General features: G+C 40.4%; 1 protein-coding gene across 1 annotated transcript in view; it reads right to left on the reverse strand.

Moving 5' to 3' along the window:
- The window catches only part of LOC147725090 (uncharacterized), a 191743-nt gene that overhangs the window by 96721 nt on the left and 74379 nt on the right, over positions 1-20643 (reverse strand). The window contains exon 2 of the mRNA XM_086918167.1: positions 1345-1446. Within this exon, the coding sequence (XP_086774293.1) occupies positions 1345-1446 (102 nt within the window). The remainder of the gene's footprint in view (positions 1-1344; positions 1447-20643) is intronic.

Raw genomic sequence — 20643 nt, forward strand, 5'->3', positions numbered from 1 at the left:
CATACGGATGGTGCTGGTGAAACCTGGGGAATCAGCCTGGGGGAGGCTGCTGGGTGAAATGGCACGGGTGGAAGGGGGAGGAGATGGCGAGGCATTTCTGTACAAGTTTGGGTCACCTAGATTCTTCAAGAGGGTGCGTCTGAAAGTTTTGAGGGCAGCTTTGTGTTATGGTACAGGCTCCGGCGCAGCTGGGGCATTGGATACCACTCTGAAAATGCCCCCGTATGGGATGCACCAGGAACACCGAACTGCCTGCAGGACAGTTTGGCATTGCCGATAAAAAGGGCAGGCATCCCAATTTGGTCCGAATTGTTGGACTCCTGGGGGATACATCCATGGGAGTACCTGAGGGCAAATATCGGTCCGGGGCTCTCAAGATTTAAATACATACAGTTAACATCATTGTATGAGGCAGAAAAGTGGGAGACCAGTGGGAATAGAGAGATTGAAGACCTGTTGCGATCTATTCGCCCACTGAATAAGGAAATTTCTATGTGGTACAACAGCTTGTTTTAGGCCGAGGACCATGAGACACCCCCCTTTGCTGCAGTATGGATGGAAACCCCACTTGGGCCGTTAACGGACTCCTTGTATGAACCTTCACTAAAGACCCTGTACAGATTTGTCAAGCGTGCTTGTTTAAAAAAAAATCATTTTTTTGTCCTTAATAGACTCTACTACACCCCCGCAAAAATTGCAAAGTTCGCCCCTGATCCTGCCCCCAAATGCCCCAGGTGTGTGACACCTCTTGCCAACGACTTGCATATCTTCTACGAGTTTCCAGCACTTTTTGGACTGAGGTGGGTGACAATATACAGGATATTTTTAATACCATCATAGAGATCAATATGCCACTGGTGTTCTTTGGAGATGATGGTTGCCTCAGTCAGACCCTCTCTCAGAAGGACAGGGATTTTTTTATTGTATTTGATATTGCTGGCCAGAAGGGAAGTGTGCAAGAGGTGGAAAGACCCCCTACCCCCGCAAAGGGAAGATTGGCTTAAAGTTGTATTCTCTATGGCACGATTAGAATATGAGGACATGGAGGACAAGATATCGAATATATGGCAACCCCTCGTGAGCTGGGGTAAGAATCTAAGATTACTGTAAACATCATTGGTCTTATGATTGCAAAAAAAAAGGGATCGGTCGGACGATTCAAGCGAGTGCAGTAAGCCGTAGCGGCGACAGAGCACGAAGGCGGCTTCATAAGACCCACAGAGGCTTGAAAGGTGAGATGAGGACACAAAAAAAAAGGGAGGGGTATTGTTATATGCTGTGCTCACTATAGGAATGCACTAGAGTCTGTATAAGCATCAATAGATAAGAACCTTACAAACATACTTGCATTTGTGTATTTGCCTCGTTGACACTTGCACTCGGCATACCCCGCACTGTTCGTGCACAGCTCGTTATCAGCACACGCAGGGTTACACTGTGGTACACCTGGAACAACACAAAATAACAGATCAGAAATTTGAAGACAGTCTTTGAATATTAAGGCACCTTAACGACAACACTGCTAAACACATCAACACTGTGCCTCGGTGGCGCCTGGTTATTATGGCACCTTTACAGCACTGCTGCCAAACACACCAACACTGTGCATCAATGCAGCCTTATTATTGTGGCACCTTCACGGCACTGTTGCTAAACACACCAACACTGTGCTTCGGTGCCGCCTGATTACTAGGGCACCTTTATGGTGCTGATGCAAAACACACCAGCACTGTGGTTGCAGCACATTGTTGCAGACTGCTTATTATGGCACCTTTATGGTGCTGATGCTAAACAAACCAGCACTGTGCCTCGGTGCCGTCTGATTACTATGGCACCTATACCACTGCTGCTTAACACACCACCACTGTACCTCATACAGCCTGGTTACTATGGCACCCTTAAAGCACTGTTGCTAAGCACACCAACACTGTGCCTTGGTGCAGTCTGAATACTATGGCACCCTTACGGCACTACTGCCAAGCACACCAGCACTGCACTTAGGAGCAGACTGATTACGAAGGCACCTTTACCACTGCTGCTAAACACGTCAACACTGTGCCTCAATGCAGCCTAATTACTATGGCACCCTAATGGCACTGTTGCTAAGCACACCAACACTATGCCTTGGTGCAGTCTGATTAATATGGCACCCTTTCGGCACTGCTGCCAGCACACCAGCACTGCACATAGGAGCAGCCTGATTACTATGGCACCTTTACCACTGCTGCTAAACACACACACACTTTTCATAGGTGCATTCCAATTACTATGACACCTTTACTGTGCCCAAACAGGGCACCACAATTAATATGATGTGGTAATGACACAGCTGCAAAGCACATAAAACATGTGCCTCGGAGCAGCCCTCCATACTGCAGTGTGGTGTGTTGGTGGCAGTAGTCACAGGGTGTGCACATGTTCCTACACATACTGGATCCTTTTCTAGTGCACACGCAGAGCAGACTAGAGAAGTGAAGGCGCCTTTCACTCTGTGACAAGGCTGAGTCAGTGAGACCTCTCTTGTGTGGTGTGTTGGTTGGAGCCATCACCTGGTATGCACAGATGCCTACAGGCACTGTATATACATGTGGTGGGTGCTGCGTATTGTTTAGTTAGCTTATGGTATGTGTGACATTTTCACGTTATTGACATGCTCACATGTGACATCACATTATATGTGTGACAGTGCCACGTTATTGACATGCTCCCCTGTGTCATCACATTACATATGTGACATTGTCACATTATTGACATGCTCACTTGTGTCATCATATTTCATGTGTGAGATTTCAATGGTATTGAAATGCTCATGTGTGACATCATATTTCAATTGTAACATTTTTAGTGATTCTTAACACTCCACATACACTGCCCTAAATTCAATTGTAACATTTTTAGTGATTCTTAACACTCCACATACACTGCCCTAAATTCTCTTGGATGCAATATCTGTGTGTCTCTCAGGTCAGAGGACCTCTAAGTCCTATATGCTCCTTAAACAACACTGATAACAAGCCCTTTAGGTTCCTATTGAGATGTCAGTCCCAAACCTCAGTCGCTATTTGATTAGTAGAGTCAGGCTACCAATCCTCTACCAAGACGCATATAATGAAACAGCAACAGGGAACATGCAGGGTGACTAGAGGCAGTGTAAGCAACTATGTTGAGAGCACTAACAGTTGTTAATGGATGTAGGCAGTGTAAGCAGCTATGTACAGAGCTCTAACAAGCATTAATGGACACAGGCAGTGTAAGCAACTAAGGTAGAGAGCTCTAACAAGTATTAATAGAAACAGGCAGTGTAAGTAAAAATGGTGGAAAGCTCTAACACTCGTACATTGACACAGGCAGTGTAAGCAACTATGGTAGAAAGCTCTAACAAGCATTAATGGACACAGGTAGTGTAATCAACTATGAAGAAAGCTCAAACGGGTGCTAATGGACACAGGCAGTGTGAGCAACTGTGGTAGAATGCTCTAACAAGTATTAATGGACACAGGCAGTGTAATCAACTATATAGAGAGCTCGAATAAGTGTTAATGGACACAGGCAGTGTACGCAACTATGGAAGAAAGCTCTAACAAGCATTATGGGACACAGGCAGTGTAATCACCTTTGTAGAGAGCTCTAACAGCTGTTAATGGACACAGGCAGTGTAAGCAACTGTGGTAGAATGCTCTAACAAGCATTAATGGACACAAGCAGTGTAATCAACTATGTAGAGAGCTCTAACAGGTGTTAATGAATACAGTCAGTGTACGCAACTATGGAAGAAAGCTCTAACAAGCATTAATGGACACAGGCAGTGTAATCAACTATGTAGAGAGCTCTAACATGTGTTAATGGACACAGGAAGTGTAGGCAACTATGGAAGAAAGCTCCAACAAGCATTAATGGATACAGGCAGTGTAGGCAACTATGTAGAGAGCTATAACAAGCATTAATGGACAAAGGCAGTGTAAGCAACTATGCTAGAAAGCTCTAACAAGCATAAATGGACACAGGCAGTGTAAGCAACTATGGAAGTAAGCTCTAACAAGTGTAATTTGACATAGGCAGTGTAAGCAACTGTGGTGGAAAGCTCTAACAAACATTAATGGACACAAGCAGTGTAATCACCTATGTAGGGTTCTCTAACAGGTGTTAATAGAGACACAGTCAGAGAAAACAACTGTGGTAGAAAGCTCACACAAGCATTACTGGACACAGGCAGTGTAATCAACTATGCAGAGAGCTTTAACAGGTGTTAATGGACACATGCAGTGTAAGCAACTGTGGAAGAAAGCTCTAACAAGCACTCATGGGCACAGGCAGTGTAAGCAACTATATAGAGCGCTCTAGAAGGTGTTAATGGACACAGGCAGTGTAAGCAACTATGGTAGAAAGCTCTAACAAGCATTATTGGACATAGGCAGTGTAAGAATCAATGGTATAAAGGTCTAACAGAAATTAATTGAAACAGGCAGTATGAGCAACTTTGTAGCAAGCTCTTACAGGTACTGATTGACACAAGCAGTGTTAGCAACTGTATAAAGAACACTAACAGGTGTTAATGGATGCAGGCAGTGTAAGCAACTATGTAGAGAGCTCTTACAGACATTAATGGACAAAGGCAGTGTAAGCAACTATGCAAGAAAGCTCTAACAAGCAATAATGGACACAGGCAGTGTAATAAACTATGTTGCAAGCTGTACCAATCATTAATGGACACAGGCAGTGTAAGCAATTATGATAGAAATCTCGAACAAGCATTAATGGATACAGATAGTGTAATCAACTTTGTAGAGAGCTCTAACAGGTGTTAATGGACACAAGCAGTGTGAGAAACTTTGGTAGAATGCTCTAACAAGCATTAATGGACACAGGCAGTGTATTTAACTATGTAGAGAGCTCTAACAGTTGTTAATGGACACAGGCAGTGTACGCAACTATGGAAGAAAGCTCTAACAAGTATTTTTAGAAAAAGGCAGTGTAATCAACTATGTAGAGAGCTCTAACAGGTGTTAATGGACACAGGCATAGTACCTAACTATTGAAGAAAGCTCTAACGAGCATTAATGGACACAGGCAGTGTAAGCAACTATATAGAGAGCTCTAAAAGGTGTTAATTGACACAGGCAGTGTAAGCAACTATGGTAGAAAGCTCTAACAAGAATTAATGGACAAAGGCAGTGTAAGCAACTGTGCTAGAAAGCTCTAACACACATAAATGGACACAGGCAGTGTAAGTAACAAGGTAGAGAGCTCTAACAAGCATTAATGGAAACAGGCAGTGTAAGCAACTATGGTAGTAAGATCTAACAAGTGTAAATGGACATAGGCAGTGTAAGCAACTGTGTTAGAAAGCTCTAACAAATATTAACGGACACAGGCAGTGTAGTCAACTATGTTGAAAGCTGTAACAATCATTTATTAACACAGGCAGTGTAAGCACCTATGATAGAAAGCTCGAACAAGCATTAATGGATACAGATAGTGTAATCAACTTTGAAGAGAGCTCTAACAGGTGTTAATGGACACAGGCAGTGTGAGCAACTGTGGTAGAATGATCTAACAAGCATTAATGGACACAGACAGTGTAATCAACTATGTAGAAAGCTCTAACAGGTGTTAATGGACAGAGGCAGTGTACGCAACTATGGAAGAAAGCTCTAACAAGCATTAATGGACACAGGCAGTGTTATCAACTATGTAGAGAGCTCTAACAGGTGTTAATGGACACAGGCAGTGTACTCAACTATGGAAGAAAGCTCTAACAAGCATTAATGCACACAGGCAGTGTAAGCAATTATATAGAGAGCTCTAAAATGTGGAAATATACACACCTTCAGTGTAAGCTACTATGGTAGAAAGCTCTAACAAGCATTAATGGACACAGGCATTGTAAGTAACTAGGTAGAGAGCTCTAACAAGCATTAATGGAAACAGGAAGTGTAAGCAACTATGGTAGTATGCTATAACAAGTGTAAATTGACACAGGCAGTGTACGCAACTGTGATAGAATGCTCTAACAAGCATTAATGGACACAGGCCGTGTAATCAACTATGTAGAGAGCTCTAACAGGTGTTAATGGACACAGGCAGTGTACGCAACTATGGAAGAAAGGTCTAACAAGCATTAATGGACACAGGCAGTGAAAGAAACTACATAGAGAGCTCTAAAAGGTGTTAATGGACACAAGCAGTGTAGGCAACTATGATAGAAAGCTCTAAAAAACCTTAATGGACACAGGCAATGTAAGAATCAATGGTAGAAAGGTCTAACAGAAATTAATTGACACAGGCAGTGTAAGCAACTATGTAGCGAGCTATAACAAGCATTAATGGACAAAGGCAGTGTGAGCAACTATGCTAAAAAGCTTTAACAAGCATACATGGGCACAGGCAGTGTAAGCAACTAGGTAGAGAGCTCTAACAAGCATTAATGGAAACAGGCAGTGTAAGCAACTATGGTAGAAAGCTCTAACAAGCATAAATGGACATAAGCAGTGTAATCAACTATGTAGAGACCTCTAACAGGTGCTAATAGAGACACAGGCAGAGTAAGCAACTGTGGTAGAAAGCTCTAGCAAGCATTAATGGACACAGGCAGTGTAATCAACTATGTTGAAAACTGTAACAATCATTAATGGACACAGGCAGTGTAAGCAACGATGTAGCAAGCTCTAACCGTTGTTAATGGACACGGGCAGTATAAGCAACTATGGTAGAAAGTTCAAACAAGCATTAATGATTACAGGCAGTATAATAAACTATGTAGATAGCTCTAAAAGGGGTTAATGGACACAGGCAGTGTAAGCGGCTATGGTAGAAAGCTCTAACAAGCATTGATGGATACATGCAGTGTAAGCAACTATGAGAGAAAGCTTGAACAAGCATTAATGTATACAGACAGTGTAATCAACTATGTAGAGACCTCTAGCAGCTGTTAATGGACACAGGAAGTGTCATTAACTATGGTATAAAGTTTTAACAAGCAAGCATTATTAGACACAGGCAGTATAAACAACTATGGTAGAAAGATATAATAAACATTAATGGACACAGGCAGTGTAATCAACTATGTTGAAAGTTGTAACAATCATTAATGGACACAGGTAGTGCAAGCAACTATGTAGCAAGCTATAACAGGTGTTAATGGACACAGGCAGTGTAAGCAACTATGGTAGAAAGCTTGAACAAGCATTAATGGATACAGGCAATGTAGGTAACAACGTAGAGTGCTCTAACAAGCAATAATGGACACAGGCAGTGTAAGCAACAATGTAGAAAGCTCTAACAGGTGTTAATGGACACAGGCAGTGTAAGCAACTAGGTAGAGAGCTCTAACAAGCATTTATGGAAACAGGCAGTGTAACCAACTATAGTAGAAAGCTCTAACAAGCGTAAATTGACACAGGTAGTATAAGCAACTGTGGTAGAAAGCTCTAACAAGCATTAATGGACACAGGTAGTGTAATCAGCTTTGTAGAGAGCTCTAACAGGTGTTATTGGACACAGGCAGTGTAAGCAACTATGGTAGAATGGTCTAAAAGGAATTATTTGACACAGGCAGTTTAAGCAACTATGTAGCGAGCTCTAACAGGTGTTAATGGACACAGGCAGGGTAAGCAACCATGTTAAAAAGCTTGAACAAGCATTAATGGATACAGGCAGTGTAGGTAACAATGTAGGGAGCTCTAACAAACATTAATGGATACAGGCAGTGTAAGCAACTATGTAGCGAGTTCTAACCGTTGTTAATGGACACGGGCAGTATAAGCAACTGTGGTAGAAAGTTCAAACAAGCAATAATGATTACAGGCAGTGTAATAAACTATGTAGAGAGCATCTTGACAGGGGTTAATGGACACAGGCAGAGTAAGCAGCCATGGTAGAAAGCTCTAACAAGCATTAATGGATACAGGCAGTGTAAGCAACTATGATAGAAAGCTCTAACACGCGTAAATTGACACAGGCAGTGTAAGCAACTATTGTAAAAAGCTCTAACAAGCATTAATGGACACAGGTAGTGTACGTAACTATGGTAGACAGCTCTACCACGTGTTAATTGACACAGACAGTGTAAGTAACTATGGTAGAAAGCTCTAACAAGCATTAATGGACACAGGTAGTGTAATCAACTATGTAGAAAGCTCTAACAGGTGCTAATGGACACAGGCAGTGTAAGCAACTGTGGTAGAATGCTCTAGCAAGCAGTAATGGACACAGGCAGTGTAATCAACTATGTTGAAAGCTGTAACAATCATTAATGGACACAGGCAGTGTAAGCAACTATAATAGAAAGCTTGAACAAGCATTAATGGATACAGATAGTGTAATTAACTTTGTAGCTATCTCTAACAGGTGTTGATGGACACTGGCAGTGTAAGCAACTGTGGAAGAAAGCTCTAACAAGCATTCATGGACACAGGCAGTGTAAGCAACTATATAGAACGCTCTAGAAGGTGTTAATGGACTCAGGCAGTGTAAGCAACTATGGTAGAAAGCTCTAACAAGTATTAATGGACATAGGCAGTGTAAGAATCAATGGTATAAAGGTCTAACAGGAATTAATTGAAACAGGCAGTATGAGCAACTTTGTAGCAAGCTCTTACATGTACTGATTGACACAAGCAGTGATAGCAACTGTATAAAGAACACTAACAGGTGTTAATGGACGCAGGCAGTGTAAGCAACTATGTAGAGAGCTCTTACAAGCAATAATGGACAAAGGCAGTGTAAGCAACTATGCAAGAAAGCTCTAACAACCAATAATGGACACAGGCAGTGTAATCAACTATGTTGCAAGCTGTAACAATCATTAATGGACACAGGCAGTGTAAGCAACTATGATAGAAAGCTCGAACAAGCATTAATTGATACAGATAGTGTAATCAACTTTGTAGAGAGCTCTAACAGGTGTTAATGGACACAGGCAGTGTACGCAACTATGGAAGAAAGCTCTAACAAGTATTAATGGAAAAAGGCAGTGTAATCAACTATGTTGAAAACTGTAACAATCATTAATGGACACAGGCAGTGTAAGCAATGATGTAGCAAGCTCTAACCGTTGTTAATGGACACGGGCAGTATAAGCAACTATGGTAGAAAGTTAAAACAAGCATTAATGATTACAGGCAGTGTAATAAACTATGTAGATAGCTCTAAAAGGGGTTAATGGACACAGGCAGTGTAAGCGGCTATGGTAGAAAGCTCTAACAAGCATTGATGGATACATGCAGTGTAAGCAACTATGAGAGAAAGCTTGAACAAGCATTATTGGATACAGAGAGTGTAATCAACTATGTAGAGACCTCTAGCAGCTGTTAATGGACACAGGAAGTGTTATTAACTATTGTAAAAAGTTTTAACAAGCAAGCATTATTAGACACAGGCAGAATAAACAACTATGGTAGAAAGATATAATAAACATTAATGGACACAGGCAGTGTAATCAACTATGTTGAAAGATGTAACAATCATTAATGGACACAGGTAGTGTAAGCAACTATGTAGCAAGCTATAACAGGTGTTAATGGACACAGGCAGTGTAAGCAACTATGGTAGAAAGCTTGAACAAGCATTAATGGATACAGGCAATGTAGGTAACAACGTAGAGTGCTCTAACAAGCATTAATGGACACAGGCAGTGTAAGCAACAATGTAGAAAGCTCTAACAGGTGTTAATGGACACAGTCAGTGTAAGCAACTAGGTAGAGAGCTCTAACAAGCATTTATGGAAACAGGCAGTGTAAGCAACTAAAGTAGAAAGCTCTAACAAGCGTAAATTGACACAGGTAGTATAAGCAACTGTGGTAGAAAGCTCTAACAAGCATTAATGGACACAGGTAGTGTAATCAACTTTGTAGAGAGCTCTAACAGGTGTTATTGGACACAGGCAGTGTAAGCAACTATGGTAGAATGGTCTAAAAGGAATTATTTGACACAGGAAGTTTAAGCAACTATGTAGCGAGCTCTAACAGGTGTTAATGGACACAGGCAGGGTAAACAACCATGTTAAAAAGCTTGAACAAGCATTAATGGATACAGGCAGTGTAGGTAACAATGTAGGGAGCTCTAACAAGCATTAATGGATACAGGCAGTGTAAGCAACTATGTAGCGAGTTCTAACCGTTGTTAATGGACACAGGCAGTATAAGCAACTGTGGTAGAAAGTTCAAACAAGCAATAATGATTACAGGCAGTGTAATAAACTATGTAGAGAGCATCTTGACAGGGGTTAATGGACACAGGCAGTGTAAGCAGCTATGGTAGAAAGCTCTAACAAGCATTAATGGATACAGGCAGTGTAAGCAACTATGATAGAAAGCTCTAACACGCATAAATTCACACAGGCAGTGTAAGCAACTATTGTAGAAAGCTCTAACAAGCATTAATGGACACAGGTAGTGTATGTAACTATGGTAGACAGCTCTAATACATGTTAATTGACACAGACAGTGTAAGTAACTATGGTAGAAAGCTCTAACAAGCATTAATGGACACAGGTAGTGTAATCAACTATGTAGAAAGCTCTAACAGGTGCTAATGGACACAGGCAGTGTAAGCAACTGTGGTAGAATGCTCTAACAAGCAGTAATGGACACAAGCAGTGTAATCAACTATGTTGAAAGCTGTAACAATCATTAATGGACACAGGCAGTGTAAGAAACTATAATAGAAAGCTTGAACAAGCATTAATGGATACAGATAGTGTAATTAACTTTGTAGAGATCTCTAACATGTGTTGATGGACACTGGCAGTGTAAGCAACTGTGGAAGAAAGCTCTAACAAGCATTCATGGACACAGGCAGTGTAAGCAACTATATAGAATGCTCTAGAAGGTGTTAATGGACACAGGCAGTGTAAGCAACTATGGTAGAAAGCTCTAACAAGTATTAATGGACATAGGCAGTGTGAGAATCAATGGTATAAAGGTCTAACAGGAATTAATTGAAAAAGGCAGTATGAGCAACTTTGTAGCAAGCTCTTACAGGTACTGATTGACACAAGCAGTGTTAGCAACTGTATAAAGAACACTAACAGGTGTTAATGGATGCAGGCAGTGTAAGCATCTATGTAGAGAGCTCTTACAAGCATTAATGGACAAAGGCATTGTAAGCAACTATGCAAGAAAGCTCTAACAAGCAATAATGGACACAGGCAGTGTAATCAACTATGTTGCAAGCTGTAACAATCATTAATGGACACAGGCAGTGTAAGCAGCTATGGTAGAAAGCTCTAACAAGCATTAATGGATACAGGCAGTGTAAGCAACTATGATAGAAAGCTCTAACACGCATAAATTCACACAGGCAGTGTAAGCAACTATTGTAGAAAGCTCTAACAAGCATTAATGGACACAGGAAGTGTATGTAACTATGGTAGACAGCTCTAACACATGTTAATTGACACAGACAGTGTAAGTAACTATGGTAGAAAGCTCTAACAAGCATTAATGGACACAGGTAGTGTAATCAACTATGTAGAAAGCTCTAACAGGTGCTAATGGACACAGGCAGTGTAAGCAACTGTGGTAGAATGCTCTAACAAGCAGTAATGGACACAGGCAGTGTAATCAACTATGTTGAAAGCTGTAACAATCATTAATGGACACAGGCAGTGTAAGCAACTATAATAGAAATCTTGAACAAGCATTAATGGATACAGATAGTGTAATTAAGCTTTGTAGAGATCTCTAACAGGTGTTGATGGACACTGGCAGTGTAAGCAACTGTGGAAGAAAGCTCTAACAAGCATTCATGGACACAGGCAGTGTAAGCAACTATATAGAACGCTCTAGAAGGTGTTAATGGACACAGGCAGTGTAAGCAACTATGGTAGAAAGCTCTAACAAGTATTAATGGACATAGGCAGTGTGAGAATCAATGGTATAAAGGTCTAACAGGAATTAATTGAAACAGGCAGTATGAGCAACTTTGTAGCAAGCTCTTACAGGTACTGATTGACACAAGCAGTGTTAGCAACTGTATAAAGAACACTAACAGGTGTTAATGGACGCAGGCAGAGTAAGCATCTATGTAGAGAGCTCTTACAAGCATTAATGGACAAAGGCATTGTAAGCAACTATGCAAGAAAGCTCTAACAAGCAATAATGGACACAGGCAGTGTAATCAACTATGTTGCAAGCTGTAACAATCATTAATGGACACAGGCAGTGTAAGCAACTATGATAGAAAGCTCGAACAAGCATTAATGAATACAGATAGTGTAATCAACTTTGTAGAGAGCTCTAACAGGTGTTAATGGACACAGGCAGTGTGAGAAACATTGGTAGAATGCTCTAACAAGCATTAATGGACACAGGCAGTGTATTCAACTATGTAGAGAGCTCTAACAGGTGTTAATGGACACAGGCAGTGTACGCAACTATGGAAGAAAGCTCTAACAAGTATTAATGGAAAAAGGCAGTGTAATCAACTATGTAGAGAGCTCTAACAGGTGTTAATGGACACAGGCATAGTACCTAACTATTGAAGAAAGCTCTAACAAGCATTAATGGACACAGGCAGTGTAAGCAACTATATAGAGAGCTCTAAAAGGTGTTAATTGACACAGGCAGTGTAAGCAACTATGGTAGAAAGCTCTAACAAGAATTAATGGACAAAGGCAGTGTAAGCAACTGTGCTAGAAAGCTCTAACACACATAAATGGACACAGGCAGTGTAAGTAACAAGGTAGAGAGCTCTAACAAGCATTAATGGAAACAGGCAGTGTAAGCAACTATGGTAGTAAGATCTAACAAGTGTAAATGGACATAGGCAGTGTAAGCAACTGTGTTAGAAAGCTCTAACAAATATTAACGGACACAGGCAGTGTAGTCAACTATGTTGAAAGCTGTAACAATTATTTATTAACACAGGCAGTGTAAGCACCTATGATAGAAAGCTCGAACAAGCATTAATGGATACAGATAGTGTAATCAACTTTGATGAGAGCTCTAACAGGTGATAATGGACGCAGGCAGTGTGAGCAACTGTGGTAGAATGATCTAACAAGCATTAATGGACACAGGCAGTGTAATCAACTATGTAGAAAGCTCTAACAGGTGTTAATGGACAGAGGCAGTGTACACAACTATGGAAGAAAGCTCTAACAAGCATTAATGGACACAGGCAGTGTTATCAACTATGTAGAGAGCTCTAACAGGTGTTAATGGACACAGGCAGTGTACTCAACTATGGAAGAAAGCTCTAACAAGCATTAATGCACACAGGCAGTGTAAGCAATTATATAGAGAGCTCTAAAATGTGGAAATATACACACCTTCAGTGTAAGCTACTATGGTAGAAAGCTCTAACAAGCATTAATGGACACAGGCATTGTAAGTAACTAGGTAGAGAGCTCTAACAAGCATTAATGGAAACAGGAAGTGTAAGCAACTATGGTAGTATGCTATAACAAGTGTAAATGGACACAGGCAGTGTACGCAACTGTGATAGAATGCTCTAACAAGCATTAATGGACACAGGCCGTGTAATCAACTATGTAGAGAGCTCTAACAGGTGTTAATGGACACAGGCAGGGTACGCAACTATGGAAGAAAGGTCTAACAAGCATTAATGGACACAGGCAGTGAAAGAAACTACATAGAGAGCTCTAAAAGGTGTTAATGGACACAAGCAGTGTAGGCAACTATGGTAGAAAGCTCTAAAAAACCTTAATGGACACAGGCAATGTAAGAATCAATGGTAGAAAGGTCTAACAGAAATTAATTGACACAGGCAGTGTAAGCAACTATGTAGCGAGCTCTAACAGGTGTTGATGGACACAGGCAGTGTAAACAACTATGTAGAGAGCTATAACAAGCATTAATGGACAAAGGCAGTGTGAGCAACTATGCTAAAAAGCTTTAACAAGCATAAATGGGCACAGGCAGTGTAAGCAACTAGGTAGAGAGCTCTAACAAGCATTAATGGAAACAGGCAGTGTAAGCAACTATGGTAGAAAGCTCTAACAAGCGTAAATGGACATAAGCAGTGTAATCAACTATGTAGAGACCTCTAACAGGTGCTAATAGAGACACAGGCAGAGTAAGCAACTGTGGTAGAAAGCTCTAGCAAGCATTAATGGACACAGGCAGTGTAATCAACTATGTTGAAAACTGTAACAATCATTAATGGACACAGGCAGTGTAAGCAATGATGTAGCAAGCTCTAACCGTTGTTAATGGACACGGGCAGTATAAGCAACTATGGTAGAAAGTTCAAACAATAATTAATGATTACAGGCAGTGTAATAAACTATGTAGATAGCTCTAAAAGGGGTTAATGGACACAGGCAGTGTAAGCGGCTATGGTAGAAAGCTCTAACAAGCATTGATGGATACATGCAGTGTAAGCAACTATGAGAGAAAGCTTGAACAAGCATTAATGTATACAGACAGTGTAATCAACTATGTAGAGACCTCTAGCAGCTGTTAATGGACACAGGAAGTGTCATTAACTATGGTAAAAAGTTTTAACAAGCAAGCATTATTAGACACAGGCAGTATAAACAACTATGGTAGAAAGATATAATAAACATTAATGGACACAGGCAGTGTAATCAACTATGTTGAAAGTTGTAACAATCATTAATGGACACAGGTAGTGTAAGCAACTATGTAGCAAGCTATAACAGGTGTTAATGGACACAGGCAGTGTAAGCAACTATGGTAGAAAGCTTGAACAAGCATTAATGGATACAGGCAATGTAGGTAACAACGTAGAGTGCTCTAACAAGCAATAATGGACACAGGCAGTGTAAGCAACAATGTAGAAAGCTCTAATAGGTGTTAATGGACACAGGCAGTGTAAGCAACTAGGTAGAGAGCTCTAACAAGCATTTATGGAAACAGGCAGTGTAACCAACTATAGTAGAAAGCTCTAACAAGCTTAAATTGACACAGGTAGTATAAGCAACTGTGGTAGAAAGCTCTAACAAGCATTAATGGACACAGGTAGTGTAATCAACTTTGTAGAGAGCTCTAACAGGTGTTATTGGACACAGGCAGTGTAAGCAACTATGGTAGAATGGTCTGAAAGGAATTATTTGACACAGGCAGTTTAAGCAACTATGTAGCGAGCTCTAACAGGTGTTAATGGACACAGGCAGGGTAAGCAACCATGTTAAAAAGCTTGAACAAGCATTAATGGATACAGGCAGTGTAGGTAACAATGTAGGGAGCTCTAACAAACATTAATGGATACAGGCAGTGTAAGCAACTATGTAGCGAGTTCTAACCGTTGTTAATGGACACGGGCAGTATAAGCAACTGTGGTAGAAAGTTCAAACAAGCAATAATGATTACAGGCAGTGTAATAAACTATGTAGAGAGCATCTTGACAGGGGTTAATGGACACAGGCAGGGTAAGCAGCCATGGTAGAAAGCTCTACCAAGCATTAATGGATACAGGCAGTGTAAGCAACTATGATAGAAAGCTCTAACACGCGTAAATTGACACAGGCAGTGTAAGAAACTATTGTAGAAAGCTCTAACAAGCATTAATGGACACAGGTAGTGTACGTAACTATGGTAGACAGCTCTAACACGTGTTAATTGACACAGACAGTGTAAGTAACTATGGTAGAAAGCTCTAACAAGCATTAATGGACACAGGTAGTGTAATCAACTATGTAGAAAGCTCTAACAGGTGCTAATGGACACAGGCAGTGTAAGCAACTGTGGTAGAATGCTCTAGCAAGCAGTAATGGACACAGGCAGTGTAATCAACTATTTTGAAAGCTGTAACAATCATTAATGGACACAGGCAGTGTAAGCAACTATAATAGAAAGCTTGAACAAGCATTAATGGATACAGATAGTGTAATTAACTTTGTAAAGATCTCTAACAGGTGTTGATGGACACTGGCAGTGTAATCAACTGTGGAAGAAAGCTCTAACAAGCATTCATGGACACAGGCAGTGTAAGCAACTATATAGAACGCTCTAGAAGGTGTTAATGGACACAGGCAGTGTAAGCAACTATGGTAGAATGCTCTAACAAGTATTAATGGACATAGGCAGTGTAAGAATCAATGGTATAAAGGTCTAACAGGAATTAATTGAAACAGGCAGTATGAGCAACTTTGTAGCAAGCTCTTACATGTACTGATTGACACAAGCAGTGATAGCAACTGTATAAAGAACACTAACAGGTGTTAATGGACGCAGGCAGTGTAAGCAACTATGTAGAGAGCTCTTACAAGCAATAATGGACAAAGGCAGTGTAAGCAACTATGCAAGAAAGCTCTAACAAGAAATAATGGACACAGGCAGTGTAAGCAACTATGAGAGAAAGCTCGAACAAGCATTAATGGATACAGATAGTGTAATCAACTTTGTAGAGAGCTCTAACAGGTGTTAATGGACACAGGCAGTGTGAGAAACTTTGGTAGAATTCTCTAACAAGCATTAATGGACACAGGCAGTGTATTCAACTATGTAGAGAGCTCTAACAGGAGTTAATGGACACAGGCAGTGTACGCAACTATGGAAGAAAGCTCTAACAAGTATTAATGGAAAAAGGCAGTGTAATCAACTATGTTGAAAACTGTAACAATCATTAATGGACACAGGCAGTGTAAGCAACGATGTAGCAAGCTCTAACCGTTGTTAATGGACACGGGCAGTATAAGCAACTATGGTAGAAAGTTAAAACAAGCATTAATGATTACAGGCAGTGTAATAAACTATGTAGATAGCTCTAAAAGGGGTTAATGGACACAGGCAGTGTAAGCAGCTATGGTAGAAAGCTCTAACAAGCATTGATGGATACATGCAGTGTAAGCAACTATGAGAGAAAGCTTGAACAAGCATTAATGGATACAGACAGCGTAATCAACTATGTAGAGACCTCTAGCAGCTGTTAATGGACACAGGAAGTGTCATTAACTATGGTGAAAAGTTTTAACAAGCAAGGATTATTAGACACAGGCAGTATAAACAACTATGGTAGAAAGATATAATAAACATTAATTGACACAGGCAGTGTAATCAACTATGTTGAAAGATGTAACAATCATTAATGGACACAGGTAGTGTAAGCAACTATGTAGCAAGCTATAACAGGTGTTAATGGACACAGGCAGTGTAAGCAACTATGGTAGAAAGCTTGAACAAGCATTAATGGATACAGGCAATGTAGGTAACAACGTAGAGTGCTCTAACAAGCATTAATGGACACAGGCAGTGTAAGCAACAATGTAGAAAGCTCTAACAGGTGTTAATGGACACAGGCAGTGTAAGCAACTAGGTAGAGAGCTCTAACAAGCATTTATGGAAACAGGCAGTGTAAGCAACTATAGTAGAAAGCTCTAACAAGCGTAAATTGACACAGGTAGTATAAGCAACTGTGGTAGAAAGCTCTAACAAGCATTAATGGACACAGGTAGTGTAATCAACTTTGTAGAGAGCTCTAACAGGTGTTATTGGACACAGGCAGTGTAAGCAACTATGGTAGAATGGTCTAAAAGGAATTATTTGACACAGGAAGTTTAAGCAACTATGTAGCGAGCTCTAACAGGTGTTAATGGACACAGGCAGGGTAAACAACCATGTTAAAAAGCTTGAACAAGCATTAATGGATTTAAGCAGTGTAGGTAACAATGTAGGGAGCTCTAACAAGCATTAATGGATACAGGAAGTGTAAGCAACTATGTAGCGAGTTCTAACCATTGTTAATGGACACAGGCAGTATAAGCAACTGTTGTAGAAAGTTCAAACAAGCAATAATGATTACAGGCAGTGTAATAAACTATGTAGAGAGCATCTTGACAGGGGTTAATGGACACAGGCAGTGTAAGCAGCTATGGTAGAAAGCTCTAACAAGCATTAATGGATACAGGCAGTGTAGGCAACTATGATAGAAAGCTCTAACACGCATAAATTCACACAGGCAGTGTAAGCAACTATTGTAGAAAGCTCTAACAAGCATTAATGGACACAGGTAGTGTATGTAACTATGGTAGACAGCTCTAACACATGTTAATTGACACAGACAGTGTAAGTAACTATGGTAGAAAGCTCTAACAAGCATTAATGGACACAGGTAGTGTAATCAACTATGTAGAAAGCTTTAACAGGTGCTAATGGACACAGGCAGTGTAAGCAACTGTGGTAGAATGCTCTAACAAGCAGTAATGGACACAGGCAGTGTAATCAACAATGTTGAAAGCTGTAACAATCATTAATGGACACAGGCAGTGTAAGCAACTATAATAGAAAGCTTGAACAAGCATTAATGGATACAGATAGTGTAATTAACTTTGTAGAGATCTCTAACAGGTGTTGATGGACACTGGCAGTGTAAGCAACTGTGGAAGAAAGCTCTAACAAGCATTCATGGACACAGGCAGTGTAAGCAACTATATAGAACGCTCTAGAAGGTGTTAATGGACACAGGCAGTGTAAGCAACTATGGTAGAAAGCTCTAACAAGTATTAATGGACATAGGCAGTGTGAGAATCAATGGTATAAAGGTCTAACAGGAATTAATTGAAACAGGCAGTATGAGCAACTTTGTAGCAAGCTCTTACAGGTACTGATTGACACAAGCAATGTTAGCAACTGTATAAAGAACACTAACGGGTGTTAATGGACGCAGGCAGTGTAAGCATCTATGTAGAGAGCTCTTACAAGCATTAATGGACAAAGGCAGTGTAAGCAACTATGCAAGAAAGCTCTAACAAGCAATAATGGACACAGGCAGTGTAATCAACTATGTTGCAAGCTGTAACAATCATTAATGGACACAGGCAGTGTAAGCAACTATGATAGAAAGCTCGAACAAGCATTAATGAATACAGATAGTGTAATCAACTTTGTAGAGAGCTCTAACAGGTGTTAATGGAAACAGGCAGTGTAAGCAACTATAGTAGAAAGCTCTAACAAGCGTAAATTGACACAGGTAGTATAAGCAACTGTGGTAGAAAGCTCTAACAAGCATTAATGGACACAGGTAGTGTAATCAACTTTGTAGAGAGCTCTAACAGGTGTTATTGGACACAGGCAGTGTAAGCAACTATGGTAGAATGGTCTAAAAGGAATTATTTGACACAGGAAGTTTAAGCAACTATGTAGCGAGCTCTAACAGGTGTTAATGGACACAGGCAGGGTAAACAACCATGTTAAAAAGCTTGAACAAGCATTAATGGATTTAAGCAGTGTAGGTAACAATGTAGGGAGCTCTAACAAGCATTAATGGATACAGGAAGTGTAAGCAACTATGTAGCGAGTTCTAACCATTGTTAATGGACACAGGCAGTATAAGCAACTGTTGTAGAAAGTTCAAACAAGCAATAATGATTACAGGCAGTGTAATAAACTATGTAGAGAGCATCTTGACAGGGGTTAATGGACACAGGCAGTGTAAGCAGCTATGGTAGAAAGCTCTAACAAGCATTAATGGATACAGGCAGTGTAGGCAACTATGATAGAAAGCTCTAACACGCATAAATTCACACAGGCAGTGTAAGCAACTATTGTAGAAAGCTCTAACAAGCATTAATGGACACAGGTAGTGTATGTAACTATGGTAGACAGCTCTAACACATGTTAATTGACACAGACAGTGTAAGTAACTATGGTAGAAAGCTCTAACAAGCATTAATGGACACAGGTAGTGTAATCAACTATGTAGAAAGCTTTAACAGGTGCTAATGGACACAGGCAGTGTAAGCAACTGTGGTAGAATGCTCTAACAAGCAGTAATGGACACAGGCAGTGTAATCAACAATGTTGAAAGCTGTAACAATCATTAATGGACACAGGCAGTGTAAGCAACTATAATAGAAAGCTTGAACAAGCATTAATGGATACAGATAGTGTAATTAACTTTGTAGAGATCTCTAACAGGTGTTGATGGACACTGGCAGTGTAAGCAACTGTGGAAGAAAGCTCTAACAAGCATTCATGGACACAGGCAGTGTAAGCAACTATATAGAACGCTCTAGAAGGTGTTAATGGACACAGGCAGTGTAAGCAACTATGGTAGAAAGCTCTAACAAGTATTAATGGACATAGGCAGTGTGAGAATCAATGGTATAAAGGTCTAACAGGAATTAATTGAAACAGGCAGTATGAGCAACTTTGTAGCAAGCTCTTACAGGTACTGATTGACACAAGCAATGTTAGCAACTGTATAAAGAACACTAACAGGTGTTAATGGACGCAGGCAGTGTAAGCATCTATGTAGAGAGCTCTTACAAGCATTAATGGACAAAGGCAGTGTAAGCAACTATGCAAGAAAGCTCTAACAAGCAATAATGGACACAGGCAGTGTAATCAACTATGTTGCAAGCTGTAACAATCATTAATGGACACAGGCAGTGTAAGCAACTATGATAGAAAGCTCGAACAAGCATTAATGAATACAGATAGTGTAATCAACTTTGTAGAGAGCTCTAACAGGTGTTAATGGACACAGGCAGTGTGAGAAACATTGGTAGAATGCTCTAACAAGCATTAATGGACACAGGCAGTGTATTCAACTATGTAGAGAGCTCTAACAGGTGTTAATGGACACAGGCAGTGTAGGCAACTATGGAAGAAAGCTCTAACAAGTATTAATGGAAAAAGGCAGTGTAATTAACTATGTTGAAAACTGTAACAATCATTAAAGGACACAGGCAGTGTAAGCAACGATGTAGCAAGCTCT

Source organism: Lissotriton vulgaris, chromosome 4_1 (assembly GCF_964263255.1).
Source record: "Lissotriton vulgaris chromosome 4_1, aLisVul1.2, whole genome shotgun sequence".
Lineage (NCBI taxonomy): Eukaryota > Metazoa > Chordata > Amphibia > Caudata > Salamandridae > Lissotriton > Lissotriton vulgaris.